The 21826-nt window shown below is 34.6% G+C and overlaps 3 protein-coding genes and 1 pseudogene across 4 annotated transcripts; 2 read left to right on the top strand and 2 right to left on the bottom strand.

Moving 5' to 3' along the window:
* The first annotated feature begins 4564 nt into the window (after window positions 1-4564).
* LOC123222674 (zinc finger protein NUTCRACKER-like) lies at window positions 4565-7542 on the top strand. The gene is made up of 3 exons (XM_044645571.1): window positions 4565-5004; window positions 5173-5569; window positions 6252-7542. Exons 1-3 carry the CDS (start codon window positions 4887-4889, stop codon window positions 7123-7125), a joined length of 1389 nt encoding a protein of 462 aa, XP_044501506.1. The 5' UTR covers window positions 4565-4886; the 3' UTR covers window positions 7126-7542.
* Window positions 7543-8844: 1302 nt separating this feature from the next.
* On the top strand, window positions 8845-9712 carry LOC123224572 (annotated as a pseudogene).
* Window positions 9713-11658: 1946 nt separating this feature from the next.
* Window positions 11659-12425, bottom strand: LOC123224259 (homeobox-leucine zipper protein ATHB-52-like). Its single transcript, XM_044647874.1, has one exon. It carries the CDS (start codon window positions 12276-12278, stop codon window positions 11739-11741), a length of 540 nt encoding a protein of 179 aa, XP_044503809.1. The 5' UTR covers window positions 12279-12425; the 3' UTR covers window positions 11659-11738.
* Window positions 12426-13309: 884 nt separating this feature from the next.
* Window positions 13310-16478, bottom strand: LOC123223111 (NAC domain-containing protein 73-like). Of its 2 annotated transcripts, none has more exons than XM_044646192.1 (3): window positions 16128-16478; window positions 15849-16038; window positions 13310-14242 (listed from the first exon to the last, which is right to left on the bottom strand). In XM_044646192.1, exons 1-3 carry the CDS (start codon window positions 16248-16250, stop codon window positions 13710-13712), a joined length of 846 nt encoding a protein of 281 aa, XP_044502127.1. In that variant the 5' UTR covers window positions 16251-16478; the 3' UTR covers window positions 13310-13709. The 2 variants fall into 2 exon arrangements, with proteins under 2 accessions (XP_044502127.1, XP_044502126.1); XM_044646191.1 differs by having other exon boundaries at window positions 16117-16475.
* Between the last annotated feature and the right edge of the window lie 5348 nt (window positions 16479-21826).

The raw sequence follows: 21826 nt of genomic DNA, 5'->3' as shown, positions 1-21826 counted from the left end.
ATCAATTATTTAATTTCTTGGATTTGGGCATTATTTGCTCTCTCTTTTTTTCCTCTACAGGGAAAATTTGTCCCTACCTATTCTCTCAAAAGGAAAATTAGATGACCTTGGATCCGGATAGAGATAGTGGGTTGCTTTTTTTTTTTTTTTTAAGCCTTTCAACTTTACTTACCATGACCAAAAAGGGATTCATTAATCTTCTTATTATATATAGCAATATTTTGACAGAATCTTAAAGGATAATTTAAACAGTAAAAAATACGATTTTATATATAAAAGAAAATAAGTTTAAGTCTCTTTTTACGATATATCAAGATCAAATTCTTAATTTATTTGATTCAGCGATTATGAAGTCGGTTATTAGACTCGGTTATTAAAAAAATAAAAATTGCATGAGAACATTATCATCAATTTCATTGATTTAACATTTTATTAGTGCTTAATTATCTTTTATATATACAGTAATGTTAAAAGCACTTTAAATATACTTTCTCCAACAGTTTTTTTTCCTTTATTTTTTAAAGCATTTGATTGATGGCAACGCTCAATTACTTTCATCAATGGAAAGTAACTGATTAATATTGCAAACTATTTTGATTTCATCCTGTCATTTCAATGGCTTAATGGTTTCGTCAAAGCATTTTCTGGAATCCAATATTGTCCACTAGGTGACACATACATACTTTAATATCTCATCTTATTTATGATATATATATATATGTATTTCTATGTCTATCTATAATGTTTGCATGAGACGATTTGATTTCATGAAATCCTTTTGTCTTCTTCGCATGCTTTCCTTTGATCGATGATGAAGTTGTCTCCATTAATTTTCTTTTTATTCACAAGACAAGAACTCCTCCTCCCACTACGTAAATCACCATGCATTTAGTCCTCCGTCGTTTGGTGGTCAAACACTGCCACCTCATCACCTTCTTTCAATCACGATCCATCTTTTAAACATTGACGTCTTTTCTTACTTCTTAGGGAAACAGCCTCTGGGAATTTACAAGCAGTAAATTATAATCCATAATAGGGGAAGAAGGTATCTGATGCAAAGAGTATTAACTACAACAAATTTCATAACATGTGACAAGATTTTTTGTTTTAGAAAGTAAAAAAATTGTCTTTAAAAGTCAAAAATATTTTTAAAAGTAAAAAATCCATCTTTAAAAGATAAATATTCCGTCCCTAAATTAAATATTGGTTATGTTAATAAAAAAAATTACTGTAATAATCTATTTTTATGTCAAATAATAAAATATCTATTTTTATGGTAGATAATAAAATATTTCGACAGTAATATAACATATAATATAAGAAGTAATGTGATTATCCACTTCACTTTAAATATTAAAATATTACTGTTTTAATTCTACATGAAGAATATTTTAGAATAATTATACACAAGAACATTTAAGCAAATTAATATTTTAACATTCTTTTATTATATTTATCCAAATATAAGAATTATTTATAAACACACCCTCCAGTTTAAAGGGCTAAGTTTATCGTGCATAGAAAATATTTAAATAAACAATAAAATTAAGCACATGTACTTTTAGTATACATTTTCGATACACAAATGATGTGTCACTATGTATTGGATGATTTTAAATTAGAAATAAAATAATAGTGAATCATATAATGATTTATCATCCGTATACCTAAATTATGTATAAAAGTGTGAATATGTAGTATTGCACTTGGAAGAGATAATTATTATACTATAGGCTCATTAAATGAATTTTGGTGTATATTTTATATATAATTAAAGATATCAGTTCTGGAATATTTGGAGATCACCAAGCTACAAGTTGAGGCTGAGAGAGTAGAGAATAATTCAGGTGATAACAAATATTCAGGATGAATAATAATCAGATCGAATTCAGACAGATTTTATCCTTGACAAAATCAATTAAGTCACTTCATTGTGGTGAAAAAAGTAGATGCAAATCAATAATGGAGATAATATATATATATATATATATATTTTATCGAAAAGACAAAACTGTCCAATATAATAAAAATTCCAGGCAACAAAGCCCAAATTCAGGAGAATATTCAAAGCATTACTACCTTTTAATGGCTGAAGCAAAAATTTGGTTAAATGCAAAGAGTTGTTCTAGGTTGTGCCATGTGTATCGCAGATAATAAAGAAGTAAAGGTAAAAGAGAGAAAAATAAAGAAAGGAGATGGGTTATTGAAAAGCATATATTCGCCAACTTTTGATAACCCAAGGCATGTGGTTACTGTAAATGGATTCCCAGATCTTAATCTGTATAAACGAATCTTCCCTTGCTAAGCTTTGTTAAAATTTTTTTTAAAAAAAAAATTACTCTTTCCTTTGACACAACTGCCCTCTGTCCATGCAAATTTATGCTCGATCTCAAGCTTTAAAAATAAAAAAATGGTTTTTCATGCAAAGAGGTTTTCTTTATAAATACTGTCTGGGTAAACATAAATGGTGATATCCAAGGTGAAAGAGACATACCCTTGGTGACAACATTTTGCTTTTTCCCAAATCCCTTTGAAATCAATTTCCTAGCTATACAGTTTTCCAGTTTAAATATAATTCTTTCTTACCTCAAAGACAGCAGAGAGAGGAATATTAATCTTGTGAGGTTTGTGTTGGAATCTGTCTACTCGACCTAGAAAGTTGAAGCCTTTGAGGAGTGTTGGAGAAGGAGAGAATATTCTGGTGCCGCCACAGTTCAACAACTAAACTCCAAAATTATATACTAAACAAATTTAGAAAGCAAAAACATGATTAGATTATGATTAAGGTTAGCAGGAAAAGTCAGCCCACAAGTAGACGACTGCTCACACTTCCAAAAATTCACTGCCTTTGTCAGCTCTCTGTCTCTTATCCTGTTCCCTACCTTGCTAATCTCAGTGTTAATTAGCAGTCCATTTATGAAGATTAAAAGTAAATAAAAATGCATCCAGAATTTCAAATCGTGGCATTTTATTAAAGAATTATCTTATTTCAAAACCATGTGGCATCTTACATCTGTCCCTTCATTAACAAACCCTAGAGAGTGATTCTCTCCTTAAATGTACAGATTTTTCATCTTCTTCCATTACTTCTTATAATAAAAAAAATTCAAATTCCCTAGGATAATTTTTTTCTTTAAAATATAAAAATTAAAATTATTCGACATGGGATGATGACTATGATTCATATCGATCATGTCAAGTGAAAAATCTGAGTTTTTATCAAAAGAAAAGCAAGCATAAAGGATCTCCACAAAAAGCATAAAATTGATCATGCATCTAACATTCAAAAAATGATCAACCCATCATACTTTCCCTTTTTTTTTTTTTTTTCATTAATGAATAAATTTATCTTATATTTCTTCAGCGTAATTAACAAGAACAAATAGTTCTGATAATTTAAACACAGAAAAAGTATTGAAAGACCAAGTGGGTAAGAAAATTTAGTCAATGTGAGTAGGAAGATCCAGGGGTTATACTGTCATCCGTACGATTATTCCCTTTTATGTGTATATTTCGTTGTTTCCTTTGGAATTACCTTTGGGCACGTGCACCGAAGCACGTGCATGGCAGAATTATAGTGCAACGAAGTTACAATCAAGAACCGAATAATGGTTTGATTTTAACTTAAAAAAGAAGATGATCAAGTCAAAGAATCAACCCCTAGTGAGATGGTGAGATACGTAAATTGGTATCAATCTTCTTAGGAAATGCCTTCAACTTTGGTTTTGACTGAACGGATCAAAGAGAAAAGAATTTGCTTTTTGGAGAAAGATGATAAAAGTAGTGACTAAACGGGCATCTCTTGCAAGTCACACTCACTAGGCTGACATGTCAATTCTTCCTTTTGACAGAAAAAAAAAAAAAAGCACATATCTAGTTATTATCGATGAGTTTAAGTGAGTCCAGGTCACGCTTATGCTTTAGAAATTAGATATCACCAAAGAGAAGAAACATCAGACACGAGGAAGACTTGTATATACCAGTAGAAAGGTCAATTAAGTTACGGTTTTTGTTGTATTTCATAGGTTTACGTCCAATACGTGGTAGTTTTGGGATAATGTCAGAGACAAAAAGCGCTTTTCTCTCAGTTTCAGCTGATGGGTTTTCTGATTGAACCACTATCAGGACAATAATTTTAACACCTAATAGTCCCATCTCCAATGGTTGCTGCAACTGAGAATGTAGGATGCAACATTTTTTTTACCTATTCTTTCATTATATAAATAAATTTAAAAAAAAGTGACTTTAATTTCATGGTCCTCCTTATTTAAATTACAAGTAAAAAGCTCTTGAATTTGATTTGATTTTGTTTATTTGATATAGGATTCACAAGGCCCTAGTTGGACATTGTAATAGGCTATATATTACCTCTTTCTATGGAAATCTAAATTTAATAATTAAAAGTAATTAAATGCATATAGTTGTTTGAAGGCAGAAGATTAAAATATTAAGGAAACTAAAAGCAACAAATTATATGATAATCATTCGAAATGGGAAAGGCATGGTTCTAAAAGACCTCATCATATGTGTCATCATGCACCTTTGGGGTTTTCCTTCTTTCTTTCTTCTTTCTCTTCAACTTCCCTTCTCCTTCACTATTGCTTCTTCATAAGTTTAACTTTTCACCGCCTCCCACAAAATTTTAGTATTCTATTCCACCTAAAAGAAAGGTAATTAAATTGACTGCACCATTTTAGAGAGAGAGAAAGCAAGCAGTGAGAGATCCATTCTTTGCTTATAAGCTTGTGTTGTTTAGGGTTCAAATACCTCATAACAAATTGCCTATTTTATTTGGTTTTCTTTCTAATTACAATCATATAGGACTCCCTTTCCTGAGCTTATCTCTTTTTCTGACCAAACCAATCACAAATAGAGTCTTCAAAGGGATGTTAGAAAAGATGGCAGAAGAAACAATTTCAATTCCAAATGGTTTTGTTCAGAACCCAGTTGGTGGATCTAATCCTTCTGTTGCAAAGAAGAAGAGAAACCTTCCAGGAACCCCAGGCAAGCTTTCTTTTTGGTTATGCGTTGAAAATAGCTTCTTCTTTAAGCTTCTCTCTTTTTCCTTTTACGAATATCTTTATGGTGTCCTGAGAATGTCCAAAGTTAATCTTGTTTAGGAAATGGTGATTCCATCCGTATGACCAATGGGTTTATTTAATCTTTTGACAGATCCTGAAGCTGAAGTCATAGCCTTGTCACCGAAGACACTGATGGCCACCAACAGATTCTTGTGTGAAATATGCGGAAAGGGTTTTCAAAGAGATCAGAATCTGCAGCTTCATCGACGAGGGCATAATCTTCCATGGAAGCTGAAACAAAGGACTAGCAAAGAAGCAAGAAAACGCGTTTATGTTTGTCCCGAAAAGACTTGTGTCCATCACCACCCTTCTAGGGCTCTGGGGGACCTAACAGGTATTAAAAAGCACTTTTGTAGGAAGCATGGAGAGAAGAAGTGGAAGTGTGAGAAGTGCTCAAAGCGATACGCTGTGCAATCCGACTGGAAAGCGCACTCAAAAACCTGTGGCACTAAGGAATACAAATGCGACTGTGGAACTATATTTTCGCGGTAATATATTACTAAAGTTCTGTTTTTTGATGCATATTTCGATCAGTAATACATTGAAGAGGAAATTGAGGAGTTGAATAAGGCGTGAAAACGATTTTGTGGTTGTTGTAGCTTTGTCTGTTTTATGAGAAACGACAGAGATTCTCACTATCTTCATGCAACAGTAGTAATCATCCACCTCATAGAAGAAAATCAGGAAAGTAGAAAGAAGAATAATGAAAGCGATATTTGCAGTTGCGATATCTCTGTCTGTGCGATAGCCTATAACATAAAACACCGCCCTTTCTTTTCTCCCCATGGCTTTTTATGAGAATGGAAAAAAAAGTCATAGTAAAAGACAAAGAGCTAAATGTTTAGAAAGACACCCATTTATTTCTACATATATACTGAATATATCTCCTCTTCGCATTTATAATTTATCTTTTTCTTCTTTGATCACAGTCTTAGTTATGATGTTTTCTCTTCTTTTTTATTTCGCAATTTTTAACAGTCCCCATGTAAAGGAACTTCATGGGACTTTCTATCAAGTATTCCAAGTCTAAAACAACACTTTTCTTTTTCTTGATTTGTGTTCATAATTTTTTTCAAATTTGTCATTCTGAATGTGCTTTTATCTATGTTGGTCCTCTAATAATTCATATTCTTTGTACTGAGTTATTATTTGTGGATTTCGTATGAGCAGGCGGGATAGCTTTATCACCCACAGGGCATTCTGCGATGCCTTGGCTGAAGAAACTGCTAGAGTAACAGCGGCATCTAACATGAACAACTTGGCCCACAGTGGTCTCAACTATCATCTTATGGGGACTCCACTAGGGCCAACGATGGCGCAACATTTCTCTTCTATTTTCAAGCCAATCTCAAGCAGTGATGAAATACTGGATCAAACAAGGCGGGGACTCTCCCGATGGATGGGTCAAGGATCTCAAGCCCATGAAACAATAGGCAATACTCTCCAAGAAATTCATCAACTCGGTTCAGTGAATTCGGTGCCCCTTTATGAAGGTCCTCTTGTGTCTTGCTCAAATCCGCCTCCATCTGATTATCAACTAAATTGGGTGTTCGGAGATAAGCTTTCTTCAGCCAATGTTGAAGCCCTATCCAGCACTTCACTCCTCTTAAGCGATGTTAAGGAAGCTGGAACTCCGCTCGTGAGTGTTCCTTCTCTGTATAGTTCCCAACACTATCATCAAGCAACGTCGGCGAGTATGTCAGCCACTGCTTTGTTGCAAAAAGCTGCACAAATTGGTGTAACTTCAACAGACTCCTCTTTCTTAGGGAGTTTGGGGTTGAAGTGCAGCAACAATCAGGTTCAAGATGGGGACAAATATTGTGGATTGTATGGTTCAAATTCAAACACAATAGGCAACGCTCTTGGAAGTGATGTGGAGAACTCGGGGAGTGACATTACAACATTGAATCAGCTGCAAATGTACCCAGCCAAACACCGGCACTTGCAGAGTGATGACAGTAGCGGAGGACAAACCAGAGACTTCTTGGGTGTTGGCGTGCAAGCTATCAGTTGTCACCCATCATCCTTCAATGGATGGATTTAATTAATATTATCAAATTACATGGAAAATTCATGAATTATATATTTCTCAATGGAAAGCAAGTTGATATAATAAAGTGGAGTTCAAGTTGGGGATAAAAAAAGGGCGAGAATTATTAGTTTGAACCTTCGCGGAGAGGGGAAAAAGATAGCATTGAGTGGTAGATGGGAGCTTAAAAGTTGTGCTCAGAAAAAAAACTATTCCAGGAGCTGAAAGAGAACATCCATGCATATTCTGTAGAAACCTGAAAGATGTTCCCTTCAAAGGTGGTGGCTTTTATTTTTGATAAAAAAGAAGTAAAGTGGTGGGGGCGAAGTAAGAGTCCCTTTTGAGCTCCATTATTGCAATCTATCATATCTCAGAGTTTGTGGTTGTTGTCTTGTTCAACTGAGTTTAAAAGACCATTTCCAGTTTCAAAAAGCTTGAATCTAGCACAAATAGCCTTAGCCCTTTTTGTTCTAAAATAAACTATAACTATATTATAATTAAGCAAAATTTTGAACTTGTAATTTGATCCCAGCTATTTAACCATATTTTCACTTCTTTCAATTGAATTAAATTGAATAATTAGTAGCTTACTGTTCTGGCTGCAGAATTGTTAGATTTTTTAGCTCATTGTTGAACATCCAGTATTATATAAAATAAAACACTCACATTTTCTTGATCAAATGAACAAAACCCCTTAATTAGACGCGCACATTTCCACTTCCATTTGGGGTATAATGTATAATATGTGAATAAAAATGTAGTGTGGTGACCTGCGTGCAACACTTCACTTCACAACCACTGTCTTTCGGCAGATTTCCGAGAAATGTATAGGACATAGTACAGACATGGAAAAGGAAAAGAAAGATTAAAAGAAAAGGACGAAAGCTTGAAGATAGGGAAATAAAAAAATAATGATAATAAAGGAAGAGTACTCTTTGCATCGTAGTCCTGATTTTGTGTCAGTTATTGTACTAATTGATGGATCATAAGAGCTTTTACTTGGTGTGTGAAACAAGTTATATAAAAGGCGCTATATATGATGGGTATTCATCATCTCAATATGGAGTCGAAAAGAAAGAAAAGGGATGTTTTTAATGTCTGGCTTTGAGGCCGGTGCTGAAAACAGATGGAAATGGGGCCCCGGGTCCTCAATAAGCAAAAGAATAAACCAAATAAAAGGAAGAAAAGAGAAGAGGGTTTTTATTTGCTGGCTCATCTGTTTCACCTAAAAGTCAATAATTCACTCTTCATGTACCCTCTTGACTTGACCCTAATGGATTGGGTTATACTGGACCTTTTTCTTGTTATTTTAATTTAAACTTTCCTTCTGGCATGAAAAGAAAAGGTAGATAGCACTTCTCAATTAATTGTTGTCATCTCTACACGTTTGTTTTAATTGTAAAATAGGACTTTGTCTATGGGGATATAGACAGCAACAGGCAGCAAGACTGTTAATTGATTCACAACATACAACTGTTGAACACCTTTGTAGGGGATGCTTGGATAACAAAATGACCAATACGACCAAAGCAATGCTTGGATTTTCATCCAAGGTAGAAGAAACTCAACTAATTCAGATATAGACAACTGTTTAACACCCCCACCAACCCAATTAGATCCAAGCTGAAGGCCCAAGACGGCTCGAGGCCCAAACCTGGGTCCAGAAATAAAAAACCACCGCCAAACATTATAAACCTTCCTGACCGACTGAGTGGCAGAGGGAAAATATGAAATTCACGTACTTACCCGCAGAGTTGCGTGAATTGAACCCCCAATTCGCCATGCTCTCCTTTCCTTTCCATCCAACAAGACAACGGTTCCCATGCATGTGGGCATCTCTTTTTGGCCCTGCTCTTTAGTCCTCGCCAAGTTCTTTGAGCGATGGGCCTCTTCTTCGGCAACCCCCTACTCCCGTCTTCTCGATTTCCAATTCAGGCGCCGCCGTGCCTGTCCGCGCCAGTCTCAAATTTGAACATGCCCAACAGTGCCATTGAGATCGGTGCCGGATGTAGAGCCGCTTTCATGGCATTTGGACTCAACAACATTGTCGTCATTGACATTTCCCTGGTTATGCCCGCTGTCAAACTGAACCTCAAACGCGACAAACCTGTTCTAAACAAAGCCCTAAAGACCTTAGTCTTTTACTGGAACAATCAAGATCAAATTAAAGCCCTGAATCCACCGTTTAATGTGGTGAACGCGGCTGATGTGGTTTACGTAGAGGAATCTGCAGGACAACTTGTGGGGGCCATGGAGGCCCTCGTAGCTGACGACGGTGTGGTGTTGTTGGGGCATCAGTTAAGATCACCGGAGGCTCACCAGTTTGTTCTGGGAAATGTCTGAGAAAGATTTTGAGACTGAAAAGGTGCGTCATGAAGATTTGCATCCCGATTACGGGTATGAGGAGACTGATGTATATATCTTCAAGAAGAAGGAGAATTTTGAGTAAATTTTGTTATTTGTATTTCAGTTTTCATTTTACTAAGTAATATAGAATAGCACACGTATCTTGGGTAACGTTAGATATGTTTAGTTGGATTAGATAATAAACTTTGGGCTTATGATGGTCATACTTATTGAAGTACATGTGTTTTGCTGTTCTTTTAACAGTAAACTTTGGGCTTATGATGGTCATACTTATTGAAGTTTTGATTGAAATAAACAGAGTGGCTTAAAATTTACTGTTTAGAGTTAATAGATTATGATGAATGAGCAAATGGGATCCTGCATGAGCTATATATTTCATGGGTTTTAGCAGATATACTATGATAAGAAACTTCCAAAATTTACCATATATGTTTTTTTTTTTTGGGTAAATAATAGCACTATGAAAATCTAGGAAGAAAAAGAAATTGATTCTTCCAAAACAAGCTTCTGAAAGCATGGAGGGATAGGGTGTTGAAATACTCATGGAAAACTAAATATATTATTGGGAGGTGAACTCAAGCTGACTTATTCAGCGGTTCTCGGCTTCTGGTCATTTGAGAAGTAGTCCATGACTATTGTCACTCTCTGCCAATAGCGATCAGCCTGTGGTACTATGTAGGCTGAGGTATCAGAGTTGTGCAAAAGAGAGTACTTACATAACATTAGCAGGTTTTTGCACAATTTCAACAATTTTCTTGGATGTGTCTTATGTGGTATTCCCTACCTAGCATCAGTTGGTCTTCCCCAAATTCAGTTATTTTCTCAATTTGATTTTAATCTTTCTAAGTTTATGGTTTTTACTTCCACAGAATCCTCCTATAATCTAGCTTGAGAGAGAGTTCTGAACGTCACTCTTTCTTTGTTAGATATAACATTTTCACGGCCTTTGTAGGTCCATGTAGTTAACTTGATTTGTAAACTGGTTTTTGCCTTCTTGGCCATTCCTATAATTGCTAAAGCTTAGATTTGACTAGCTGATCTTTTGTCATGTTTGCTTCATCCTGAAGCTTGAGCTAATAGCAGAGTTATTTTTAGGAACATAGCATACATGTATATCATGTGCTGTTAATTGATATATCTTTTCTGTGTATCTATGCATTTCTACTTTTTGGTTTCATTTGGTGAAAGATAATTTCTTCTGGTTTAAATATGTTCCATTTACATATGTTTCTGTGCTTTGCCTTTGTTTTTCAGATTCTGCTATTCTCTCTGCTCAACGTTTTACCTTGAATAGATTATTTACAACCAAGGGTATTTGCTACATGTCAAAATATATTGAAATTTTCAATATAGCATCTATTACCTGTCGTTTTGTTCGTACATATAAAATAGCTTCACATTTTTGACCAGATCAAAAATTGTAGTTTAAAGTTTTAGTTTAGGATACAAATGTTAACTAAAAGTTGCAAACATAAGGCAGGTTAAATCAAATTTTGGTCATCATGATTCATGCCGCAGTTATGTCAGAAGTAAAATATGTCTCCAATTGGGGAGCTTTCTCAATTTTACTTTAATCAGTAATACGATTTTATTTCTCAACTCAACTTGGCAAAGTTGAGTCGGTTGAGAGAAGTTTTGAATTGCTGATCAATCTAATCAGTATTTTGGCTGCAGACATTTAAACGTGATGGAGCTTCTGAGCTGTCTTACTTTTTATATGATTTCTAGACTTGGAAGTAGGCCATCAAATTTGACATGTTCTTGTATTTTCTCTCATCCAGTCTTTAGCTGATGGATATTAGAGCTATTTCCGAATTGTTTATAGTTGCAGCAATTTGAAATAACAGTTTGAATAGTTGAATGTCTGCAGTGTTTATGTTTGTGTTGGAATCCCATCTTAGTCTTTATTGTTTGTGGTACAATATTAAACCTATTATCAATCGAACTATGTTTCAGATTTGTCTACAAATGCAGTGATTGAAAAACACCAGCTTGAATGCCTTTAATCTCTGTGCTTGCAGGAATTCCATCTTAGTCTTGATTGTTTGTGGTAAAAATATTTTTGATCATATACAAATCATGAACTCTTAATTAAATTCTATCAAACAAATATTGTCTTGTGATTATCACATTCAAATTTTTTAGAGTAAATGCTGAATGAAAGTTATCTGCAAACACGAATACCCAGAGCTAATTTTGTAATTTCAACTTCAAATAGCTTCTCTTGCAAGTAATTTTAAACATTTTTATACATTAAAATCTCACTGAATGAACTGAACATTTCTGTCCTGTTTTGCAGGCTGGCCTCCATGGCTAATCAGGCAAGAATATAACTCGTCTAATGGCAGCACCCCTGAATCTTTCCAACCGTATATCATGTTGTCAGGAGAGCTTGTGCTGGTGTGATCATTGTCATGAGATGTTGACGAGGGCAGAAGACTGATAGATGGGTTAGCTACAGATAGCATCTGTAGAGCCTTGTTGAGCTCATGTTTCAGCATGCCAACTTCTTGTTCTAGCCTTCTATTTTCTGCCAACACACTGTCAAGCTGTAGTTGGGTGGTCTTGTGGTCGAACTCTATGGTACAGATTTTCTCACGTACTCGTCTATTTTGGTACCATATTGCTACCTGTCTTGGTGGCAGGCCTAGTCTGTGTGCAAGCTCAAGTTTGTCGTCTACTTGGAGCTTCTCTTTAGAATTGAAGCTTGTCTCCAAGAGCCTGATCTGGTCCTGGGTAAGCCTTTTTCTATTTGGTTTCATTTGGTGTTGGTTTTCTTTTGAACTGGACTGAAAATTCATTTCTGGGTGTTTGCAGTTGCAGCTCAAAAGTGAAACTTCCTATACAAATTGTCAAGTATGGAAGAGTTTGAAACCAGTACTCTTGTAGATCTCTATTTCAAGTAGATTTGGGTGAAGAGAGAGAGAGAGAGATTAGAACTAAGTAGATTGCCTGGATAAGTCATTAGTGCTTGACATTAATGCCAGTGAGAGCCCACAGATGCAAGGGTCCCAGAGGGTCAAGCCTGAGAGGCGATCATGGGTCCTCTCTAATTAATGGGAAGATGGTTAGATGCTGACTGGTTGTGTTTGATATTGGTCATTCTATAATCACTAGTCATTTATATTTTTTCATAATCTGAGACCATGTGATATGCTTCTGGGAAACACCTCAATTGGCAGCTTCCTTATGAATTTGTCAATCAGGCATCAAATGTATATAGCGGATATTTGTCTTGTCAGATTAGTTGCTCCTGTGGTAGGTTTTCAAATGAAAACATTATTACAAATTAATTTCAAATTGAAATGTCACTCAAGGCTAGGTGCATATTGCATCTGCTTTTTTTTTTTTCCCAGAAACAAATACCAAATAGGAAAATTGAACACTTTTGACTAGAAAACGATGCACAAATTTGAATATGGTCTACCCGTTTTATTTTTACTATGAAATCATGTAATCAAATGTTATTATATCATATTATAAAAATATATTTATATAATTGATTTATATGTATAATATTATTAATAGTAAATAACCCTAAATAACAAATTATCAAAGTAAATATAAATTATCATATCATTCAATAAAAGGGATAACATTTTTTAATTGTTATATTCGATAATTTTAAAACCCACCTAAAATAAACAAACAATCATAGTATCATTTATGATTTTATGTTAATCTGCTGAACTAAGAATCTTCGGCCCGAAATCCTTTTATTTATTTACTGTATATTCCTTATTATCAATCGCATTTATTTATTTATTAAAACGTACACCCATATGAGCCACATGTGGGGAGAGGGAGAGAGAGCTGAAACATCTTACGGATAGAAACAAGAGAATATAATACTATATAATGATAAGAATCTCTTTGTACAGTTTGAAAGGTACCATTGTCAGTGTGTCATCACCCCATTTTTGTAAATGTTACATTCTTGACACTGTACAAAGTTGAATTTTAATACCAATAAAAAAAAAAATTGCGTTAAGGCGAAATCTTCAAATTCCACGTTGAAGAATCCGACTTCTACTTCTTTGAAGTAAATCTTCCTTATTCTTCTCCTCTCCTTGTGTTGTGTCCTTTTCTGAAATATTATTTGTATATGAGCTTATTCCCAGCATTGCACAATCACTGAAACCACAATCTCCACCCTCCATTTATCTTCCTTTCTTCTTTTCTTGCCTGCCTCCCTCATTTATTTATTTATTTTTTCATTTTTCTCTCTCATTTCAAGGAATAAACGAAGAGCCATCATGTGGTGCGAAATGGGGAATCAGTTGAGGGGGGCTCGCTCTATTTTGATCGCCTTGATCAAAAGATATGAATGAAGGATTGTAAAACGCCTCAAGACCTGGATTATTTCTAAGACTCTCATGGCCGCTTTGTCCCTTCATTAATTTTGGTGGGAGAGCGTCCTTCATGAGTGAACCACATTGTCTAGGCTGTGTTTGGTAGAAAACTTTTGAAACCACGATCTCCCCGTCTTTCTCTTCTTCATTGTTGCCCAGGTGGTACTGGTGCATCACCCAATTGGTTTTCTCTGGTTTTTTCTGTTTCCCATAATTGGTATAAAGCACAAGAATTTTCTTGTAACCTTTCACCTTGCCGCCAACAAAGACCGGCCTGGTCTTGCCGGTTTTGTGCCACCGGGTTTCGCCGCCCTCCGTGTCTGTGTGCACCTTTCTTCTTTTTCTGGTTCCTGTTGTGTACGCTTTCGAAGGTCGATGAAAGAAGTGACGAACTAGCCCATCTTTGCTAACTCCTGCATGCATACGATCACGTCATTGTTCAAATATAAAATAAAGAATATAAATGTTATAAATTTATGTGATTAACGTTGAAGATAAGTTTAAAACGGCAGCCGTTTCTATGATGAACATGGTACTAAGAATTTGCCTTATGTTGTAAGGGTTAGTTGAGGGGGTTTCTTCATTTGTAGGTTGGCTGCTTCTTCGTATCTGATTGTAGATAGTTGGTTGAAAGGTTTCTTCAAAAGAGGAGAAGGGTTGAATTAACCATTACAATCTGATCGATTACATTCTCTTACAGAGAGACCAGAAAATTAAATATTGCTTGTCATGAGTTGATTAATTTAAGCATATGGACCTGAAGATATTTTCGATGTGACCCTCTGGGAATAGCATTTTCTTTGGGAGGAAGTATAATTTTGGATCAAAATGGTTAACAATTAGGGATGGCAAGGGGAGGGGCGGGGAGGGGATATCAATCCCCATCTCCATCTCAGTAGGAGATATCAATCCCCATCCCTGGCTCGTCTCCGTTACGGAGATAACAAAAAATCTTCGTCTTCTCCCCATGAAAGAAAATCCCCTCCCCGTCCCCTCCCAGTGAAGAAAAATCCCCTCTCTATCCCCTCCCCGTCCTCTCGGGGATTAGGCTGAGAAAAATCTCCTCCCTGTTCCCACAGGAAAAAATCTCTTCCCCATACTCGTAAATATAAATTTTAATTCCTTCTTATATTTCAATAAATAAAATAAATCATATTTTCCCAAAATATCACTTGTTACAAAAATTACAAAATATTCATTGTTATTTTAGTTCAAATATAAATTATTAAGGTTATAGTTCTTAGTAAATATGTACGTGATTTAGGGTAATTTTGTAGTAACATTAAATTTAATATTTTTCATTCACTTTAATTGATTTTATCAAGTTTATAATTTGTTTTTTTTTTTTTTGTAAAACCTGGTGGATTGACTAACTAAGTTTTGAAGTTAAAATAAAGTTAATTTGGTGTATTTGGATTTTATGATAATGAGACTTTTGGGGTTTTTTTAATATATCATATTAATAGTTGAGAATTTAGTAAAAGTTGATAATTGATAATTCAAAAATTAGTAAAATTAAAATTATAGTTTTAATAAATCATAATGTAAAAGTTTATAAAATTTAATAGTTTAAAAATTATTATATTAATATATTAAATTTAGAGGGTAGGGTAGGGTACAACAGGACAGGGTTGGGTGGGGTGGGGCAGGGAGAGGCGGGGACAAATGCATCCCGTTCCTAGCCTATTCTCGATTATGAAGATTTTTTTCATCCCCATCTCCACCTCTTTCCCCATTTTTATCCGATAATCCCTTCCCCGTTAGGGTCAGAGTCTCTAAAATTGGACCAAAATTGTCTTCCCTATTAACAATAACATTTGCAGCTGGAACACAATGATTTAGATACTTAGGTCAACTAATAAACCATCCCTTAATTTTTCGTTTAAACGTCATTAGAAAACCTAATGATAATCTATCGATCACTGTGCCTTTCTTACTCAATTTACTCACAGCCCACAACCCTTTTACGAGAAACAAGAAACTGTAGGTTTGATCCATTTTGCAGGTTTATTAATTTACCTGGCAACTTTTGAGGGTGGGTATAGCATATTCCGTTCTCGCCTTCAAGTGTAGGGATGAACTCGTCGATAAGTGGGTGAAGTTTTCGAGTATCAGATCGAACCTTCCCTTCCAGATGCTCAAGAAGCTCCTGATCCGTCGGATCAAACTTCACCCCAGCTGGTAGTCCAGGCAAATCATGAATTCTCGCCTATAATCAAACAAATCAAAACATCACAGAATAAAACTAATCATGATGTGTGATGAGAAAGGAGTATTAAACACACACCTGCTGATTACATTTAATCTGATGACCACATGAAGGACAAGACCTAACCAGACAATCTTTGGGTTTGGCGGTAATATTATTAGTAGTTGATGGCGACGAGCTTCTTTCAATTGTTTGCACATCACTGCAGTCATTGCACCAAGTCATTTCCTTTGGTTTCTCTTATGCCCATTACACAACTGATCTTTCTCAATTTCTTCCTTCCCCCACTACCGCTATACAGAGTGACAGACAAGGGGATAACAAAAAGGAAAAAGGGAAAAAACAACTTGTGTTTTCCAAAGCCTTGTTTCCCTCCAAGCCAGCTCTTCTCTTTCTTCTTGAGGGCATACTGAAGAGATTAAATAAATTCTCCTCTTCACTTTATACGTAGCTACCTAAAAAATAAACATAGATTCTAAAATTTTGTAAAATATAGTAAGAACTAATTAAAGAAAGAAAAGGGGGAAAAAATTAAAAAAGGTTTGCTTGGATCTTACGTTTGGATTTTGCTTACATTTGTGTATGAAAACTTGTAGGAGAATAAATGTAGTTTTTGTGTCTTTTTTACTCAGCCTAAAGGCAACTTTGATTTGTTTAGACTGATTCAAGACTAAAATAATAAAGAAATATAAGAAAAGGATTGAGTGGAGTGGGGGCAATCTGAATTAAGAGCAAGAGGTGTTTCAGTTTCACCTTCGCCACACCATCTGAGAAAGAGAAAGAGAAAGAGAATGGTTTCTTGCTTCACATGAGAAGTCTACGTGAAGAAATAGAATTATGACTGTTCATATTCGTCGTTTCTTCCTTGATCATTATTATGTACTAAGTTTGTATCCAAATATGTTTGCTTTGTTCACACTCTAGGTTGACATTCCACCTGAATCTCACTCTTCCTATTTTAGTCATTAATTTGACTCTAATTATCTTTTTCATTCTAATCCCCAATTAAGCAATTGCTTGCCACGTGTCGTATAACAGCTATTTGTAACAAATATGTAGCTTCAACACTTGGATTTTACAAGGAGACTTCGGCATGTGCGTGGAGTTTAGAATGAAAATATAATTATAATAAAATTATTTATTATAATTATATTTTCTTTTTAATAAAAAATTATCTAATCAAATTATAATATATTAATAATATATTTAATCATATATTTAAGAGGGTATACATGTAGACCTAAATTGTACTAATGGTATATTTGTTTTGAATAATGTTTTATTATAAGAATTGAAATATTATCTTAAAGATAAATTATCTAAAAAATTATTAGATATAAATAATTATTATATTTAATTAGAGATAATAAAAGAATATTAAACTATTATTTTACTTAAATATACTTTAGTATAATTATTCTAAAATATTTTGTATATGATTTATTATATTAATTTAAAATAAAGTTATTTTTATTTTAATAAATTAATAAATAAACATAAAATTATAATTACTTTAATATTATTTTAATAAATAAATAAAAATAATATTAAAATTTTTATTTATAAATCAAATAAAATAGATAAAATATAAATTACCACAATAACCTTATTCAACCCCAACCTAACACCCCTTAACATATATATATACAGAGTCTTTGGGGTAAATAATAGTTGGATAGGCATGATCCGAATGTTGCACCCTTCATCCCAACGTCAACGTGTATCACAGGTTGAGTCTGGGGGGAATTTGAGGAGCCTTTCCAGTTGTAGAATTTCTCTTTCAACTTATTCAAAGCTAACAAAAATTTAAAATTTAGACAGAATAAATACGATACATCATTCTTATCTCCATAGATTTAGACGATTCCTTTTGCTGAAGGTACAACTTGCTTTTGTTCTCTTTCCATCCATCCCTATGCTATGCCCTTCTCAATTTTCAACTTGATCTTAAGGCTGGCTCCACTCCAGGCCACCCCAACTTTTTAATATTATTATTTTCAATTTAATTTTGCTAGAGATTTCACACAGCATCGCTATTATTTGCTCTGTTGTTATTATATAACAAGAATATGAACGCACATGCTTAATTTCGGGTCCCATTTCGCTTTCAAATTGGTGATTAAGTGGTTCCTGGATGTGAATTCTTTCATTACACTTTGAATGTTAATGAAGTAATTGTGAAACAGAGGTTACGTTGAACAACAACAACAACAACAACACTGCACAATTATTATGGATTAAGCTTGGATTGGATCCATATAAACGCAACCCAAATGTTCCAATTCCTCATCATCATCTTCTAGATTTTCCATAAAATCTCACCTTTCTATTCCCATCTCATATTCTCTTGTTAGAATGGGTTTTGGGCCCATTCGAAAGAGCCCATTTGGTTGACTTCCCCTCTTTTATTTGGTCCTAGATTTCCTGTCAGTGCTAACAACTTAAGTTCTCATGTACATCACTGCATCAAAGCAGGAGTAAGTTAAAACCAATTGCTTTATCTCAAATCTCCCGACAACATTACCAGCCAATTCCATGAATGAGTAATGAGTTATATTAAAAACATTTTCATGACAGTTACTAGTTACAACCCTCTAAACAAATCTTTACCATAAAAGGTCAAGATTTTGAGCTTCATTCATCCTATTTGCCAAGATTAAACACAAACGAAACCCCCACTTCCTTTAAGTTTAGCTTGGTGTTCAGCTTCTTGCAAGACATTGCTTATCTCATTCAATCCATCCATCACAACATTTAAAAATAAATAAAAAAAAGCTGAGGATTGGAGTGATGGAGATAAAGATAGAAAATGGAGAATCAAGAACAACTGTTGAAGACAAGAAGCAACCCCTTCTACAAAACGTACCAATTTCCCCAAAACAACCGAAAACACCTGCTCAAAAGGCCTTAAAGTTAACATTCAGAGGAACAGGCCATTTGATCAGGCTTCTCCCCACTGGTTCTGTCCTTACATTCCAAGCTGTTTCTCCCTTTTTAACGCATCAAGGAAAATGCCCTACTCACACAAACAGAGTTGCCACTTTACTTTTCTTGGCTCTTTGTGGAATATCATGTTTCATTTTGCGATTGACCGATAGCTTCAGAGATGAAAGAGGAAAGGTTAGACATGGCCTAGCTACATTCACAGGCTTATGGGTTCTTGATACACCATTGAAACTTTCACCAGAAAAGGCGGCTAGATATCGGCTAAAGTTCATCGATTTTTTTCATGCCTTTGCGTCAATTTTTGTTTTCGCAGCAGTTGCATTGTTTGATAAAAATGTTGTGAATTGTTTCTGTCCACATCCATCAGATGAAACCAAAGAGCTCTTAGTGTCCGTGCCTATTTGGATTGGAGTGGCCTGCATTATATTGTTTATTTTGTTCCCCTCCAAGCGCCATGGAATTGGATGTTCTCTCTCTTGTCATTAGTATTTCATCTGACGTTACATCCATTTATTCCCTAATTCCCAGTGTGCTTTATGCGAAACATTTATAACATAAACTATTCAGTCTTTACATTTAGAAGCTCCATTTTGAAAAAAAAGAAAAAATTATTATAATTGGAAAGGGTTGCATATATTTACATTAGTTAAGCTTCAGGATGAAATTAATTCAATGGCGGCATCATCAAGAAGATGTGTGAGTGTTCAGCTACACTCTTAAACGGTTTCAGATTTATGACTTCAAAACAAATGCCTCTTGAAACTTGAAGTTGCCCTGAAACGTTATTGGTATATTACTTGAAATATGCAGGATTTGTAAATGAACAAATCATGGAACAAACTATCACATTGAAGAATTTTCAGTAAGCAACCATTCAATTCTCAACTAACAAATCTTGAAGCAAATGTTGGGCTTTTGAGTCCGTTCTTATGTGGAAAAAACCCAAATTTATTTTGTGTGAAAAATCTAGTCTACCAGTTCATTAGTTAAGACAAAATAAAGTATAGTATAACAAAACAGTAAGATAAAATATACAAATAATGATTAGAACAAAAGTTAGAATATACAAATAAAGGTGAGAGCAAAACAAAAGAGGTTATGCTTGGATTTTCCATGTTTTACGAGTTTTGTTGTAAAAGTCCCTATTTTTTACAATTATGTTATTACTCTTATCATGAACATAATGAATTACTTTTTGGTGATGTCTAGTGTTTTTACTTTTCGCATTAAAGAGATTTCTATGTTAAATTGTAGTATACTTGCTTTTGATTATTTGTTGGAAAAGAATAGTAAGAGTTTGGTTTTGGTCATTTTAGCTTAACTTGCTTTCCTCCCAACAACAAATTAATCAACGCACCATAAAAAGTAATCGCAGTACTACCTTATTTCAGAGCTTTTAAGATGAGAAACCTTAAAAGATAACTCAATTCAACAAAGAAATTGCCAACCACTTGAACTTGTCTGAGAATATATTTGACAAGATGGAATAGGAACACCAGTTTCACCGTTACATGTATATCGGCTTAGGCTTTCAGTCTCTGACATACAATTTTCTTTTGCAATTCAAAAGATACTTGATAGAACAACATAACTTAGTTAATGGTAGTGGAGGGAGAACACGAGGGATCTCATCAGGCCACACACCAATAGTCTCTTTTGGACAGTGCAGCAGTAACCCAGAAACAACCATAAACACGGGGTATTTTCAGTTCATGCTGAATTGTCATTTGATTCAGTAAGTTATAGCTTGTGAAAGCAACTTAACAGGTGTTACTCTGATGGTTTATTTTAGGGATTTAGAACTTTTATGGACAAAGTTAGAGAAGCCTCGCCTCCAGGAACTCTAACAGCTACTTACGAAATGAAATTTGTGTTATATAAATATAATTTCAACTGAGATAAGGAGATTTTTTGTGTGAAGCAAAGTCTGCAACTGTATGCCAATTTGTAACAGCATGGTTGATATTTCAAAGAGTTGCATATAAAAAAAAATATGTAATCCCTGATATTTGCATGTCAAATACTGTAAATGTCTGATCAAACTTAACTTGAGCATGCCTTTGCTCTCGATGTTTTTGTTGGGATTATAAAATGGGTTGACATGCCTATGTTAAAAGGATGTCCTTATTGTTCCAGTTGCCTATGCTAGAATTTCGACTGTTTGATTGTAGGTTGGCATGCTTTCTTTACATCACATCTTTATTTCTCTTCTTCAACAATACAGTATATTTGTTGGAATGTTTTCTGTCCTTGAGTTTCTTGGGAGACAACATTGGCAATGGAACAATGTTACTGTCTCAGGTTGGTGTCTTGACTTTATGAGGCTTTTGTTGTTCATAAAAAATTAAGGTTAGAAGGGTTGTTGCAAGTGCAACAGTAATGCTACCAAGTTGTGGTCGAGTTAAAAGATCTAAAAATGAGAAGCAATTGGTGACCACGCTTATAAAATTCATGTTCTTTCTCTTGAGGGAAGCAAGGGCCTCACAATATTAGAGGTCGCAGGCAAAATTCAGGTAGTTCTCTATCTATCACTTTTTTGTCATTCTTTTATTGTTGTGAATATGACTCCTAACCATTTTTCTTTTGAGCTAAGAAATCTGGACTGAGGGATCTTACAACGAGCAAGACACCAGAAGCTTCTATTTCTGCTGCTTTGTCTAGGGATTCTAATTTTTTTGAGAGAATAGCTCCTTCAACATATTGTGTACGTGCGGCTTATAGGAATGAGGCAATACTTTCTGCTGCCAGGGAAAGGGTTCAAAATTTTGATAGTGGATTTATTGATGGAAATGGAGAAGAGGCTGGTGATACTAAAAGAGATGAGAGCTCTGTAAGTGATGTA

Source organism: Mangifera indica, chromosome 8, assembly GCF_011075055.1.
Source record: "Mangifera indica cultivar Alphonso chromosome 8, CATAS_Mindica_2.1, whole genome shotgun sequence".
Lineage (NCBI taxonomy): Eukaryota > Viridiplantae > Streptophyta > Magnoliopsida > Sapindales > Anacardiaceae > Mangifera > Mangifera indica.
Note: the sequence above shows the minus strand (reverse complement) of the source record. Positions and strands in the feature narration are given on the sequence as shown.

Bases quoted from the DNA above. Each gene is read 5' to 3' on its own strand.
- LOC123222674 (XM_044645571.1), top strand. From the start codon at position 4,887: ATGTTAGAAAAGATGGCAGAAGAAACAATTTCAATTCCAAATGGTTTT. The intron at 5,005-5,172 runs GCAAGCTTTCTT...ATCTTTTGACAG, and splicing joins AAACCTTCCAGGAACCCCAG to ATCCTGAAGCTGAAGTCATA. The intron at 5,570-6,251 runs GTAATATATTAC...TCGTATGAGCAG, and splicing joins TGTGGAACTATATTTTCGCG to GCGGGATAGCTTTATCACCC.
- LOC123224259 (XM_044647874.1), bottom strand. From the start codon at position 12,278: ATGAATTTTCAGTCCAGTTCAAAAGAAAACCAACACCAAATGAAACCA.
- LOC123223111 (XM_044646191.1), bottom strand. From the start codon at position 16,263: ATGACTTGGTGCAATGACTGCAGTGATGTGCAAACAATTGAAAGAAGC. The intron at 16,039-16,116 runs GTGTGTGTTTAA...GTTTGATTATAG, and splicing joins AGATTAAATGTAATCAGCAG to GCGAGAATTCATGATTTGCC. The intron at 14,243-15,848 runs GTAAATTAATAA...GTATGCATGCAG, and splicing joins CCACCCTCAAAAGTTGCCAG to GAGTTAGCAAAGATGGGCTA.